This window comes from Pyrenophora tritici-repentis, chromosome 1, assembly GCF_003171515.1.
Source record: "Pyrenophora tritici-repentis strain M4 chromosome 1, whole genome shotgun sequence".
Taxonomy (NCBI): Eukaryota; Fungi; Ascomycota; class Dothideomycetes; order Pleosporales; family Pleosporaceae; genus Pyrenophora; species Pyrenophora tritici-repentis.
Window position 1 is genome coordinate 15096 of NC_089390.1, and position 13083 is coordinate 28178.

Below are 13083 nucleotides of genomic sequence, written 5' to 3' on the forward strand. Positions count from 1 at the left end.
CGTCGTGTGCGCTCGATCCTTGCCCTACCGCCTCGCATAACCCACACCGGTTTATCCATTGCGCCAGCTGCCTACGCAGCCACTCGACGTCGGCGAACTCCTGCTGCCGCTGCTGTATCAATCTCTGTCGCGGGCCGCCTTGCTCTCGTTGCTGCTGATTAAACGCCTGCCGCGCCTCTTCTTGCTCCCTCTCCAATGTCTCCGCCTCTTCTTCGTTGCTGCTGCCGCCCTCGGCCACCTCCACCACCTCCATCTCCTCCACCTCCTCCACCTCCTCCACCTCCTCCATCTCTTCCATCTCCTCCTCCATCTCCTCCTCCATCTCCTCCTCCATCTCCTCCTCCTCCATCTCCTCCTCCTCCATCTCCTCCCCGTCGGCTCTCATGCATACGTCACACCTCTCCTCTCCCTCCTCGCACCGAGCTCGCTCGGCCTCGCGCCTGTCTAAATACCCGTCCAACATTACCCGTCTACATGTCGCCGCCTCGTCTATGCCTTCGACGTATGCTCGCACCAACCGCTGCTCCGCCTCCCCCTGCTTGTCATCCGCCGCTCGCTGCTCGCCGTCCTGCACCATCATGATGGCCTCGCTCCGCTCCCCGTCTCGCCCGGCTCGCCCGCTCTCCTGCGCGTAATCCAACACGCTAAACGGCCAATCCATGTGGACAATGCACCGGATATCGGGCACGTCCACTCCCATGCCCAACGCGCTGGTTGCCACAATCACCCGCTGCTTGCCGCCCATGAACTCCTCCAACATGCTTGCCTTGCCAACCGCGTGGTGATGATACGCATGGCACTTGAGCTTCTCGGCTAACCCCTTGACCTTTGGCACTGAGTTGCCGTACACTACAATCTTGCCGCTCTTATACTTTCGGACCTTCTGCTGTACCATCGCCAACACCGTTGCCTCTACCTCCTGTCTCTTCCTCTCCTTCTCTACCCTTACCACCCGGTACGCTATGTTGCTCCGTGCTGTTGGTGCCCTAAACATTCTTACCTGCCCACGCTCAAAATGCATTCGCCGGAATAACTCGTCCTCCTCGCTGGGTGGCAACGTTGCTGTTAACATGACCATCTGCGTCTCTACAGCCACTAGCTTACCTAGCTGCTGCATCTGCTTGCGGAACGTGTACTGCCGGTTTAACACGATATGGCACTCGTCGATAATAATCCGATCTAGCTGCCGCGTCGCTCGTAGCCGGTTTAAAAACGTTGCAAATTCCTCTCCAACTGCCGACTCGGGCGTCACTAACACCACCGCTGCTGCGTCTGGCGGACGCCGACTCTGCCACTCTACGCACGATATCCCTAGCTTCTTGCACCGCTGTGCCATGTCGCCACGCAACGCGATCAACGGCACTACCACCACCGTCGTGCCGCCCTGCTCTGCCCACGCCGGCAACATGAACAACAAGCTCTTGCCTGCCCCCGTCGGCATCACCGCTACTACGGGACTCTCGCCTGCTGTGATGGCTTTGATCGCTGCCTCCTGCACCCCCCGGAACTTGGCCTCCTCGCCCATCATGCGCTTCAGCTGCGCTCTCGCGTCCATCTTCCTCAGCCGCTGCCACCGATCCACCCTTGCCTCGTCTGCCTCGCTCTCAAACGGCGCTCTCTTCCGCTTGCTGCTTCTTCTCTGGTCGTCCAAGCCTGCCTGGAAGCCCAAAAATCTATGCCAATCCGTGCTCGATGCCCGGAACTGCTGCCGCCTATCCGCCACGGCCCCTGACTGCTCCATGATCCCTCGCGCGTATACCAGTCCCGCCACGTGCGACGTATGGCCCGCCTGCTCGTCGGCAATCGAATCTCCTGCCTGCTCCTCAGCCCACTCCTTATTCTCCTCGCCCTCATCTGCCTGGAACGCTGTCGATCCACGCAAAAACCGCCGGCTGATGCCAATCGCCATCTCCCGGTACCCGGCAAACGTCCACTCCTGGCCCATCGCGATCCGGCTCTCGCGCTTCAACGCCTCCCGCAGCCGATCGGTCGTCCACTTGCGGCCGCTGGGGTCTGCTGGCCACATATGCGACGAAACTGCCTCCTTCTCCCACACCAACGCCTCGAGCCGCTGCTGGAACGGCAACACCAGCCACATATACCACACTACCAGCTCGCCCACCTCGCGCGGCAAATATCGATGGATAATCTTGACGTCGCCGCTGACTTTGTATCCCTTGTGGTACCGTGTCACAAACACCACCATGCCGTCCTCGATGAATATATTGTGTCAGCCCTCAGGGGGTGTGTCAACTAGAATGTTCTACTATCGTCACAGCTACGTAACACACTGCTGATCTGGAATGCTCCAGATACTCTACTTCATGTATATAGTCGCTCTCTGCAACTCTCTCAATAGAACAACCTTCTCTCTCATCTCTCCTCTGATCCAACAGTTATGAGCCCGGTATCCCCGCAATAAGCTGCGATATTCAAACGAGATTGTTCACTCCATTCACACAGTTCACGCTGTTGTATACGCTGTTCTTGTGTCTTGTTGTAGCGTTGAAACAAGGTGTCTCACGCTCTCTTTTTGAGATCTATTCTCACGTCCTTTGAGATCACTTCTCGAAGCTTCTCTGCCGCTTAGCAAGGCAGCTCTTTTGGCCATCATGGCATCCTCGAGCGCTCGGGACGATCAAGTTGTCAGTCGCGCATCAGTTATCCTCGAGAACCAGAGCGATTGGAAGCTCTGGTACTCCTTGAAGAAGGAGTTCGCCACCGTCAAAGGTGTGTGGGAATACTGCGATCCTTCCACAAACAAGCTACCTCCAACTGTCGATGACGAGCCATCAGACACTGCTTCAGACAGTGCGTGGAGGAGGTGGGAGATCAAGACGAATGCTCAGAAGGCTACCCTCAAGGCTATAGGAGAGGTTAACCTTGAAATCACACGGACGGTAGCTCGATCAAAGCTGCATCTTATTACCAACCTAGATCTGGACGTACGATTACGTCTTAGAACACTTCAGGATCACTTTCGGATCACTAATCAACAGCAAATTCTAGAGCTTTCTTCGCAATATGCTGCTATTCAGCAGAAGCGGAGGAACCAGAACGTTGATACGTGGCTAAACGAATATTCTCGAATTGCGTCTCTCTGCCAATCAGAAGATATGGCTGAGATGAAAGGGACACGTCCACAGTGGGCCTTCATACAGGCTGTTGAAGCCCAAGGAGATGCTGACTGGTCTAACCAGCATTTCACTCTAATGATTGGCTGTGAGGAGGACAAAAAGGACCCTCCAACACTTGAAGCTTTGATTAACCGATACCGACGATGGATCGCGACGAAGCGTACCCACACGAAGACTCTTGGCAGCTTTGCAGCCAAGGACAGCACCCAGGCCACCCAGGCTACTCTAGCTATCACCGACACAAGGCCAAACAACCGTCCGCAATGCGTCTGTGGCCTCTATCACAATATCTTAGAGTGCTACACTCTAAACGAAACGGCAGAAGGCCGTCCAGAAGGTTTTAGACCAAATCGAACAAGACTCAGCACAGTTCGTACTGCTTTTAAGGATCGCGAGCTCTTGAAGAAGATCAAGAAGCTCTACAAGGATAACAACGTCCGATGGACGTTCGATACAGCACAAAACTCCGATCGATCTGAGAAGAAGACCGAGAATAAGACCGAGAATAAGACCGATAGACCCACTTCAGCATCCAGAGGCCGACGACCTTACGCTGATCGAATCGACGACAATGACTCGAACGGAGACTATTACGCAAACAATGCGTTTCACTTGGCTCAGATTACAACACCAAAAGGTGATACTCTGCTCGACAGATGGATCGTTGATCCTGGTTCCAACGTCCATATCTGCAACTCGACCTATTTCAACTGGCGTACGACGTCAAATGCCAAATCAACCGACGTTATCTTCGCAGGCGCAACTAGCTATCAGGTTGCTGCCTGGGGGAGGTGATCATCAATGTTAATCGAGGCAATCAGAAGAAGGATATACTCCTGACGCATGTCGCGTACGTACCAGGTTTTCTCACGAACCTCTTCGCCCTTGGACGCTGCCGACGCTCAGGCATCCACTTCGATTCAGGGCGCAACATCCTCTACAAAGAGAGGATCTCCAATGTTGTAGCCAACCTTGAATACAGTCATGGCCACTGGCTGCTCGATGCGAAGGAGGCTGATCGCCCTCCTCGCCATGAGCTTCTCAGCATGGCTGCAAGATCGAGCCAGGAGAAGGCTCCTCAAACTGTCACTGCGATGCGAGCGCATCAACTGCTCGGACACCCAAGCTATCAGGCACTTGAACACCTTCAAGATGCAACTACTGGCCTCAAGATAGGCACAAACGGAAAAGGAGATCCATGGACAGACGATTGTGTATCGTGTATTCAAGGCAAGATGAAGGAAGACATCAGTCGCCGTCCTCGCGCTGATAAAGCCTGTCGACCTTTCTATCGCATTTCAATCGACATTATCCAACTTCAGGAACATGGCGCAGTATGTTACAACGGTGACGTATGGGCATTGCATGCAGTGTGTGAGTACACGAAATTTCATGAGATCTGTACTCTCAGGAGTCGACACAAAGCTACTGTTGTTCCTGCTATTATTCGACTCATCAACAAGATTGAAAGAGTATACGGCTACCAGGTAGCTATAGTCTTCATGGATGGAGACGTTGGGTATGGCAGAGCTGAGGCACACCTCGGTTCCTCTGCTCAAGAAGAGCTATCATCAGCAGGTATTAAGGTAGAAATGAGATCACCTGATACTCCAGCACAGCTGGGGGGTGCGGAGAGAGCTGGAGCCGTGATTGTTACAGTCGCCAGAGTCATCCGTATCCATGCTGGTCTACCTAAGGCACTAGCTAATGAGCTAGTCTGTACTGCGGTAAGACTCCTCAACGTCACTCCGACAAAGGCTCTTGAATGGCGTACGCCACAAGAGATGGTCACTGGCATTCGACCAGATCTATCACGACTCCATATCATTGGAAGCCGTGGATTCATACTTGACAAGCATCTCCTAAGAGGGGATAAACTGGAGAAGCGCACCTTTGAAGGATTCCTTATTGGATACGACGCTTCGAACATCTATCGAGTCTGGATACCTACCACGAATCGAGTTATCCGTGTACGAGATGTACGCTTCATTGATGAGCTTTACAAGGAGAAGCCATCAACAACACCCGTGGAGCCTCGCATTATCGAGACGGTCCACATTCCTGAGGAGGAATACGATGGAGATACCATTGTCGTGGCGCAGCCTGTACGACAACGACAGGAAGCAATCACTACGCCTGTCCTACCACTAGATCATGTATCTGAAAAGGAGTATGATAGTGACACTATTGCAGTGTATCAGAAGCCTGTTCGCCAACTCCTCTCTCCATCTCCTACACCCGCTTTCGAAGGACAAGATCGAAGTCCTTCTCCTGATCCAGTTGAACAACAACTACTGCAGGAGTCCTCTGCTTTGATGGACTCATCTCCACACAGGACACCTGGGGGGTGGAACAACTACGACGACGACGCTGAGATCTACATACCAGATCGACATCAGAACAATGCTCCGCAACGACGAGACCCGAATCTCTCACAGGACAACATCATCACTGGCAGACGACGTCGCCAAGCGCACTACATCGAGGCAGCCCCTGACCTTTCTAAGTACTTTGCTTTTTCTGCTACGATTGCGCAAGCAAATGATGCTATCTCAGCTGCATCACAACCAACGCGATCTGATCCTACTCGCATTCATCGCGATGATCTTCCGCCTCCACCACGTCACTGGAAAGAACTGAAACGTCACGCTCATGGAAAGCAATTTGAAGCTGCTGCTTACGCAGAATTCAACAGCTGCTGGAAGAAAGGCACCTTTGCCAAACCAGACATCACAGCAGACACAACAGATGCTGTACCCTTGATGTGGGTATTCACCTACAAATTTGATGAAGATGGATATCTTCTCAAATACAAGGCTCGAATTGTCGTCCGAGGAGATCTGCAGGATCAGTACGGCGATACGTACGCAGCTACTCTTGCTGCTCGCCTCTTCCGAGCTCTTATGGCTCTTGCATGTGCTTTCAACCTTAACGCAATGCAATACGATGTGCCAAACGCGTTCCTTAACGCTACACTTAATCGTCCTCTACATGTACGAACTCCGGATGGATTCCAGGATAGATACGGCCAGATTCTTCGACTTCTGCGCGCCCTGTATGGCCTGAAGGAAGCTCCACGCTTGTGGGCTATACACCTCCAAGCTTCACTGCGAAAGCTTGGGCTACACCCTGTTCAAGGGTTCCCATGCCTTTGGATGAACGATCGGATAATCCTGTTCTTCTACGTGGACGATATCATCATCCTCTATCACCCCGACTACCAAGAAGATTTCGAGAAGCTCGAACGACAGCTTATTAAGCTATATAGCCTGCGCCAAATGGGCAACGTTAAATGGTTCCTCGGTATTCGAGTTGAGCGAGTTCTTGCTAGCCGCCAGCTCTACCTAGTCCAGGATGCGTTCATCAACAAGGTCTGCACTGAGTTTGACCTTATCCGCTCTGATGGAAGATACCCTTCCACGCCTCTCTCCTCTACGTCGAGGCTATTACCCTACGATGGAGTGTCTGATCCTTTGCTTACGAAAACCTATCAACGCCTTGTTGGCAACCTAGCGTACATTGAGATCATGACGCGTCCTGACGTCGCTCACGCTCACTCAATCCTTTCACGGTTCCTGATCAATCCAGGACCAGTTCACCTCTCGGAGATCAAGCACGTGTGGCAATACCTGTACGGTACTAGGTATCTGGCCATCAGTGCTCGAGGGGTGAGCCTACCCAGACGTTTGCAACAAAGATCAACTCAACACTGCCTACGTTCTTCGGTGCTGCTGATGCCTCATTCGGAGACGATGTAGAGACTCGTCGATCATCTGCTGGATACGTTTTTATGCTGTACGGCATGCCTGTTGACTGGAAGGCTACCGTACTTCGATCAGTAACCCGCTCTACTACTGAAGCAGAGCTCTACGCTCTCTCTGCTGCTGGCGTTGAATCGCAATACTGGGATCGCTTCTGCCGCAACATTGGCTTCACGCTTCACACCAAGAAGGCTCTCTGGTGTGACAACGCTCAGACTGTACGCCTCGTACAAGGCGATTCTGATCGAATTCAAACCAAGCTTCGTCACGTCGACATTCATCAAATGTGGCTCCGCCAAGAGGTGGAAGCTGAAAGGATCACTGTTGAGTGGAAGCCTACTGCTGAGATGCCTGCTGACGGCTTCACTAAGCTACTTCCTCGTCAGAAACACGAGAACTTTGTCAGACAGCTGGGCATGAAGGACATCCGTCATCTCATCGTCAAGGACGTGCCATGTCCTGTGCCTCATCCATAGTTTAGTCTGCATCTCTTTCAATTTGTTTTTGAGGTATCCATCTAATATGGAAACCTCAGGGGGTGTGTCAGCCCTCAGGGGGTGTGTCAACTAGAATGTTCTACTATCGTCACAGCTACGTAACACACTGCTGATCTGGAATGCTCCAGATACTCTACTTCATGTATATAGTCGCTCTCTGCAACTCTCTCAATAGAACAACCTTCTCTCTCATCTCTCCTCTGATCCAACATATTGCGATGCCCCCCTTGCACTGTGTTGCTATGCCGTACGCTCAGTAGCTCTGGCCCTCGCGCTGGCTGCCCACCCGTTATATGCATTAACACCGCCAGCTTCTCGCGAAATTCTACCACCCGGTCCATGTATCGCTCTATTGCCTGTCGGTCTACCCCTGACTGCGTCCCGGGCTTCATGAACCGACTCCGGATGCTGGCGCTCTCGCCTACCCGCTCAAATAACCACCTCTCGCCGTTGACGGGCATGTTTGTGCGATGATCCTTCAAAAAGTTCCATCCTGGCCGCTCGTCGGTTGGGTTGTCACGTATGCTCTCCCATGGCACTGCCGGCACCGGCGCTGCCTTGCTGCTAAACATTAACTCCTCTGTTAATAATCGCCGGCTCTCGCTAGCCAGCCCATGTACCATGCCGCGGAACTGCGCCATGCTAAAATGCAGCTCTTTGTACAGCAGCTCGTCGCCGTTCGTCCACTCTACATGCCCGCGGGTTGTAGTGTTTAGACTCCGCAACAATCAATTCAATCCGGTCACTCTCCTAGACCCACTTACCTATCTAGGTAGGGCTTAAACTCCTATAGGTAACTACTAGGCTTAAAGCGGTAATCAATCAATCCAATCTGAACCTTCTAGGACCCACTTAATTGATTGTTGCGGACTGTGGTAGTGTTGTAATGGATCTTCAATCCATACGTCCGCAAATCCAACATCCACTGCATGGGGCTATGGCTGCCGCGCACCATGAACCGGTCCATCATCTTCTGCACTAACTGCAAACACCCCTTGGGACGCCGTCGCTGGCTTGGCCCGCTCTCGTACGCGCTGTCATCTAAGTCGTCGTCTGTCTCATCGCCGCTATCCTCCTCGGGCCCTGACATTTCTAGTCCCTTCTGCACGACCATAAACCGAGCGATCTTGATCACCGCCGATAATATCGGCGGGTACTGCTCCGGCCCCTTCCATCCGTCCTCCTTGACGCCCAGCACCGCCAACGCGCACACCAGCGGGCTGTCATACTCTCTACGGGTGATGCGGTGGTTAAGTAATGCAATGCAAAACTCCAAACACGCTTTCTGTATCTTAGACAACTTCTTAGGCTCGGGGCCTTCTCCCTGACCTGGCTCTTCCTCAGCTACCTCTATCGCCTCGTCTATGTCGTCCATCATCTCCTCGTCCAGCTCTTCTCTCTCTTCGTCCATATCCTCGGCTTCATCTTCTTCGTCTCCCTCTATGCTCCGCTTTGCCTGTTCGATTAACACCTCCCATGCCTCTCGCTGCCGGCGCGTAAACCGATACTTGGGCTCTTCCACCCGTGCTCTTTCTGTGTGCGTGCAAAAAACATTAACATCTGCTGCCACGGTCGTGTGTGCTTGACAATGGCGTTCTTGTCCATATACGGCTGTAACGGCTGGAACCGGGTTTGGTGCATCTCTGTGCGAATTGCCTCCAACCGTATAAACACGCCAATCCGGTCAATAATGGATGCCTGGCTGAACCGCGCCAATCCATCCATGGCTGCCCAAATCGCTGCTTCCACCGGCTCGGCCTGCTGCTCCTGCCTGGCATCTGGCTCTGCCACGGGCTCCTCGATGCACGCTAACAAATCCGGCCTCTCCATGCCCACTAGGTACGGCAACCACTGCGTCCGCTCCAGCCATGGGTTCACCTCGTCGCGCTCGCCCTCCTGGATCGTCGTCTGCGCCCGCTTCTCGATGTCTGCCCACGCCTTGGCCATCTGCTCGCCCACTCGCGCCCATGCTGCTGCCCCGTCTACGGGCACGATTTCGGGGCCTTCTCCATCCTGGCTGGGTGCCTGGACCTCAAAGTACTGCGATCCATGCCGGCTGCTGAATAATCGCTGGCAATGGACCAGCCGGTACCCCTTATCCATATGTGCCTGCACGCTCTTCTGCCTGGTTCGACTTGGCCGCCCTCGCTTCTTCCCTGCTGACCATCCTTGATGGTCCTTACGCCAATGCTTTCGTATAGCCTCCTTACTTCTTGCTACATAATAGCAGCAGCTGGAGTCAAATTGGCATAACATCCCGTCTGTATACACTGGCAATTGCCGCACAGGCTTTGGAGCACCAGTCGGCACCTCGAGCTCACTAGGGTACTGGACTAACCCAGCCCAGCTGCGAACCTGCTGTCCAACTGCCTCAGCCTCCTTGTAACTAACCTTATGCTGCTTCTGTAGATGGCCCTCAATCTGATCTGGCCATACTGCATATCTGCACTCTCTGCATGCCGCTACGCTGTGCTCAGGCACATGCTCGAAATACTGGCACTCGATGCTAGGTTTAGACATGTTGAAATATCGACGCCTACCTGTTCTACTCGGCTTCTTATATACACGCGCTGTTGATCGCTCTCTCGGTGCTTACTCCGGCGGCGCGCGCGCGGCGGGGTGCCGAGCCTCGCGACCTCCTGACCCCCCAGACGCGTAACCCTAACCAAGAACACCAAACCCTAAGCTCCTGAACCACATAGTCTGCTGCGCTGTAAATTCGTCAGATTGTGCGTCTACGTATGCTGAGTTATATGTCTAAATTTGGAGTAATTTCGACTATAGACTAAAAATGGGATGTACTCCTGAAGTTTAATGGGATAAACCCCTGGTTCTAGTATATACCCGCCATACGCGTACTTCTCAGCACTAACAAAAAAATGGTATATTATAACGTACCATTGAGCGCCCTGGGTTAGAGATTAGATTGTTGAGAGAGTGTGTGTAGGTGTCTGAGTGATGTCCGATGGGATCCTTCGCGATCCCATATGGTTTCCACTGTCCGAGCGCCCTTCGGGTCCGTTCATTCCCACTTGCTCCACCACATCCCTCCCTCGCTCAGGAGGAAGGCCCCCTCTTCCTCATCCACAACCGAAACCCACTCAGACAGGCCGTGAACTGCCTCTGCATACTAAGTATATCCTTAACGCCTACCCTTCCCTCCATACCCTCTCCGATTCCTTCTCAGACAATTTTTCCTAACAAATGAAATATTCTACTCCGCATGTATATCCCAGTCTGCTCTTTTCCTCCTTCTTTGGGCCCTATTTGCAATCTATTGCCCTCTTCTCTTCCGACCCCTCTATGATGCTGTTGCCTAGGCGGTGCCCCGCTTTTCTGAGCAGCTATCGGACCCTGGTTTTCGCGCACCATCGCAGCAAACATTCTACCAAGTAACGACACCAACAACGCCTCGCCACACTCCTTCGCTGCTGATCGCTGTTGTGTCGCATTCACCGCGTTGTTGCCTTCTCTTACTGCTTCCTACGTTTCTTCTCCCTCTCTTCTTATGGCGCGCCGAACAACCTTCGGTTCGGAGTCTTCCAGCCTAGAGCCATCGCATGCGCCCGCCTCACGTTCGCCTGCCGCTGAGTCAGCGCGTGCCGAACCCCACTCAGCGCTCGTCGCTCCCCAGGATCTAGCCGCTGCTCCTAATCGCAAGAAGCGGAGCCAAGACCACGTCGAGGGTGATGCCCTAGTTCTTGCCGCCGCTCCCTTAACCGTCACTCCACCCTCAGCAACTTCTTCCGCCGTTCCCATTGGCATCCACTGGCCGAACGTCTCTCGCGCTGAGGATCCCCCAAAGACAAAGAAGAAGGTCATTCCTGGTGGCGCGGGCTATCGGTTCAACAAGCTCTACGACTATCCTTCATCATCTTCAGCTAAGCCGCTTATTCTGGACTTCCGTGGGTTATTTTCCCTTTTCTTTCTATTGCCGAACATCCTTCTGACATTCTCTTTGCATAGTACGTGAGCACGCGAGCCGAAAGATCTCCGTGAAGTTCCTGAAGGAGCTTCAGGCTGTCCTCGTGGAGTGCAGCGATGGTGGTATACTCTTAGGCCCTCGCATACGGGTGTTTGCTGTCCGCCCTGGCGATGACCCCTCAGCTGCTGTTCACCATCGCAAGTCGCTGCAAGTAAATCCTCATCTTCAAGTTGACTTGCAGCCCGGTTTCCGAACCGTTGGCGAGTACTTTCGCCTATCGAATAAGACTAAGCGGCAGCTGTACGAACCGCATATCCAGTCCCTCCTTAGCTCTTATGCTTACGGTACTAAAACTCGCGGTTTCTCTTCTGCTGAAGCCGATGACCTCTCAGATGTACACGAGGAGGCATGTGGTCGCTGTGCAAAAGCTGGTGTAAAGCTTGCCCATGAGACTTGTTCTCAGGTCTACCGTGGTACAAAGCTCCTATACGACGGCTTGTGTAATAACTGCTTGTATGCTGGCGGCACTCAGGCTTGCTCTTTTAGACGTAAGTTTCCGAAGATCCCTCAGATCTTTCGTTCCTCGCCTTTCTTGACTCTTGCTAACTTTCTCTTTTTTTTTTTTTTAGGAACTGACGTTGTTGCCCGGGGTGTGAAAGCCTCTGGTGCCACTGAAGGCCTTTCGGTATCGAACATCCTTGGTCTTCCTGCTATCGGACCCAATGCTCAGGCCCTTACTCGCTCCGCTCTGTCTTTCGCGCCAACTCCGAGCACTCCTCGGAAAGACAAGGCTTCTTTTGTATGGGGTTCCGGAAGCAACGCCCACCGCTATGGTGATCACCTAATTGCTATCCATAAGGGCGAGTCAGTTTTGTACCAGCCTTCTCTGTCTTCTGATGCCTCATCTTCTGCTCCTTCTGATGGGGATTCGTCTTCTGATTCCGCTGAAGATGAGGATCTCGAGGAAGATCTAACTCCTCAGATGAGGGCGCCGAAGCGGGTTCGGAGACATTCTCCAGCAGCTGAGCCTACGCCTACTGCTCCTCTATTCCGTCGCTCCGCTCGCCTCGCTCAAGTCCCGATAGTTAATCTTGAGTTGTCTGATGATGACTCGGTGGATGGTGACAACGATATTGAGATGATAGACTCTGGGGATAATCATGATAAGGAATTTGCCAATGCAGCTGCTTCTAGTGCCGAAGATAGCTCAGATAGTTAGGGCTCCACCACGGTGTATGTTGCGCTCTGGCTTGGTGTCTGGCTGATATTCATGTAGAATAGTTGTCTTTCGAGTTCTTCCAGTCCTTGTCTGAGGGCACATCGAGAGCGCATTCGTTGCCCCTTTTTCTCTCGTAGTAATCACATCCTTGCTATTGCCATCCATCCTGCATCTTATCCTGTGCCCGACTTCTACTTAGCTTGCTCGGTGTTAGCTGTGCTCGACAAACTCCTACATCCCTCCCTCGCTCAGGAAGAAGGACCCCTCTTCTTCACTCTCATCTGAGAACCTCTCAGACTGCCGCTGATAACCCGCCACGTATTTTCTACATCCCGCCTAGTACTAGCTCTTCTTTTTGCTCTCCATCCTGTCGCCCTGCTCTTTTGCATCTTACTCAACTGCTCGAATTCCGCTCAGCACACCCATAGCGGGGTAGCTTGGGCTGTGCGCCAATGTTTTGATTTTCGCGTGCGAAAGGGTCTCAGCTACCCCGCGCCTACGTCACCCACTTCTCTGCCCGTCTACTCTGTTTCGTCGTTTTCTC

The 13083-nt window shown here is 53.0% G+C and overlaps 6 protein-coding genes across 6 annotated transcripts; 2 read left to right on the plus strand and 4 right to left on the minus strand.

The window, feature by feature from the left end:
• Window positions 1-576: 576 nt before the first annotated feature.
• PtrM4_000070 (RecQ, Superfamily II DNA helicase) lies at window positions 577-2206 on the minus strand (the record flags this gene model as incomplete). The annotated part of the gene is made up of 2 exons (XM_066102513.1): window positions 577-625; window positions 675-2206. 2 exons carry the CDS (start codon window positions 2204-2206, stop codon window positions 577-579), a joined length of 1581 nt encoding a protein of 526 aa, XP_065964715.1.
• Window positions 2207-2612: 406 nt separating this feature from the next.
• On the plus strand, window positions 2613-7374 carry PtrM4_000080 (uncharacterized protein; the record flags this gene model as incomplete). The annotated part of the gene is made up of 3 exons (XM_066102514.1): window positions 2613-3911; window positions 3959-6768; window positions 6804-7374. 3 exons carry the CDS (start codon window positions 2613-2615, stop codon window positions 7372-7374), a joined length of 4680 nt encoding a protein of 1559 aa, XP_065964716.1.
• Window positions 7375-7759: 385 nt separating this feature from the next.
• PtrM4_000090 (uncharacterized protein) lies at window positions 7760-8036 on the minus strand (the record flags this gene model as incomplete). Its single annotated transcript, XM_066102515.1, has 2 exons — window positions 7760-7765; window positions 7821-8036. 2 exons carry the CDS (start codon window positions 8034-8036, stop codon window positions 7760-7762), a joined length of 222 nt encoding a protein of 73 aa, XP_065964717.1.
• Window positions 8037-8236: 200 nt separating this feature from the next.
• Window positions 8237-8806, minus strand: PtrM4_000100 (uncharacterized protein; the record flags this gene model as incomplete). Its single annotated transcript, XM_066102516.1, has 1 exon — window positions 8237-8806. The coding sequence occupies one exon, from the start codon at window positions 8804-8806 to the stop codon at window positions 8237-8239; it is 570 nt and encodes a 189-aa protein (XP_065964718.1).
• A 53-nt stretch (window positions 8807-8859) lies between these two features.
• Window positions 8860-9915, minus strand: PtrM4_000110 (DUF3505 multi-domain protein; the record flags this gene model as incomplete). The annotated part of the gene is made up of 1 exon (XM_066102517.1): window positions 8860-9915. One exon carries the CDS (start codon window positions 9913-9915, stop codon window positions 8860-8862), a length of 1056 nt encoding a protein of 351 aa, XP_065964719.1.
• Window positions 9916-10903: 988 nt separating this feature from the next.
• PtrM4_000120 (uncharacterized protein) lies at window positions 10904-12539 on the plus strand (the record flags this gene model as incomplete). The annotated part of the gene is made up of 3 exons (XM_066102518.1): window positions 10904-11300; window positions 11362-11868; window positions 11950-12539. The coding sequence occupies 3 exons, from the start codon at window positions 10904-10906 to the stop codon at window positions 12537-12539; spliced, it is 1494 nt and encodes a 497-aa protein (XP_065964720.1).
• Between the last annotated feature and the right edge of the window lie 544 nt (window positions 12540-13083).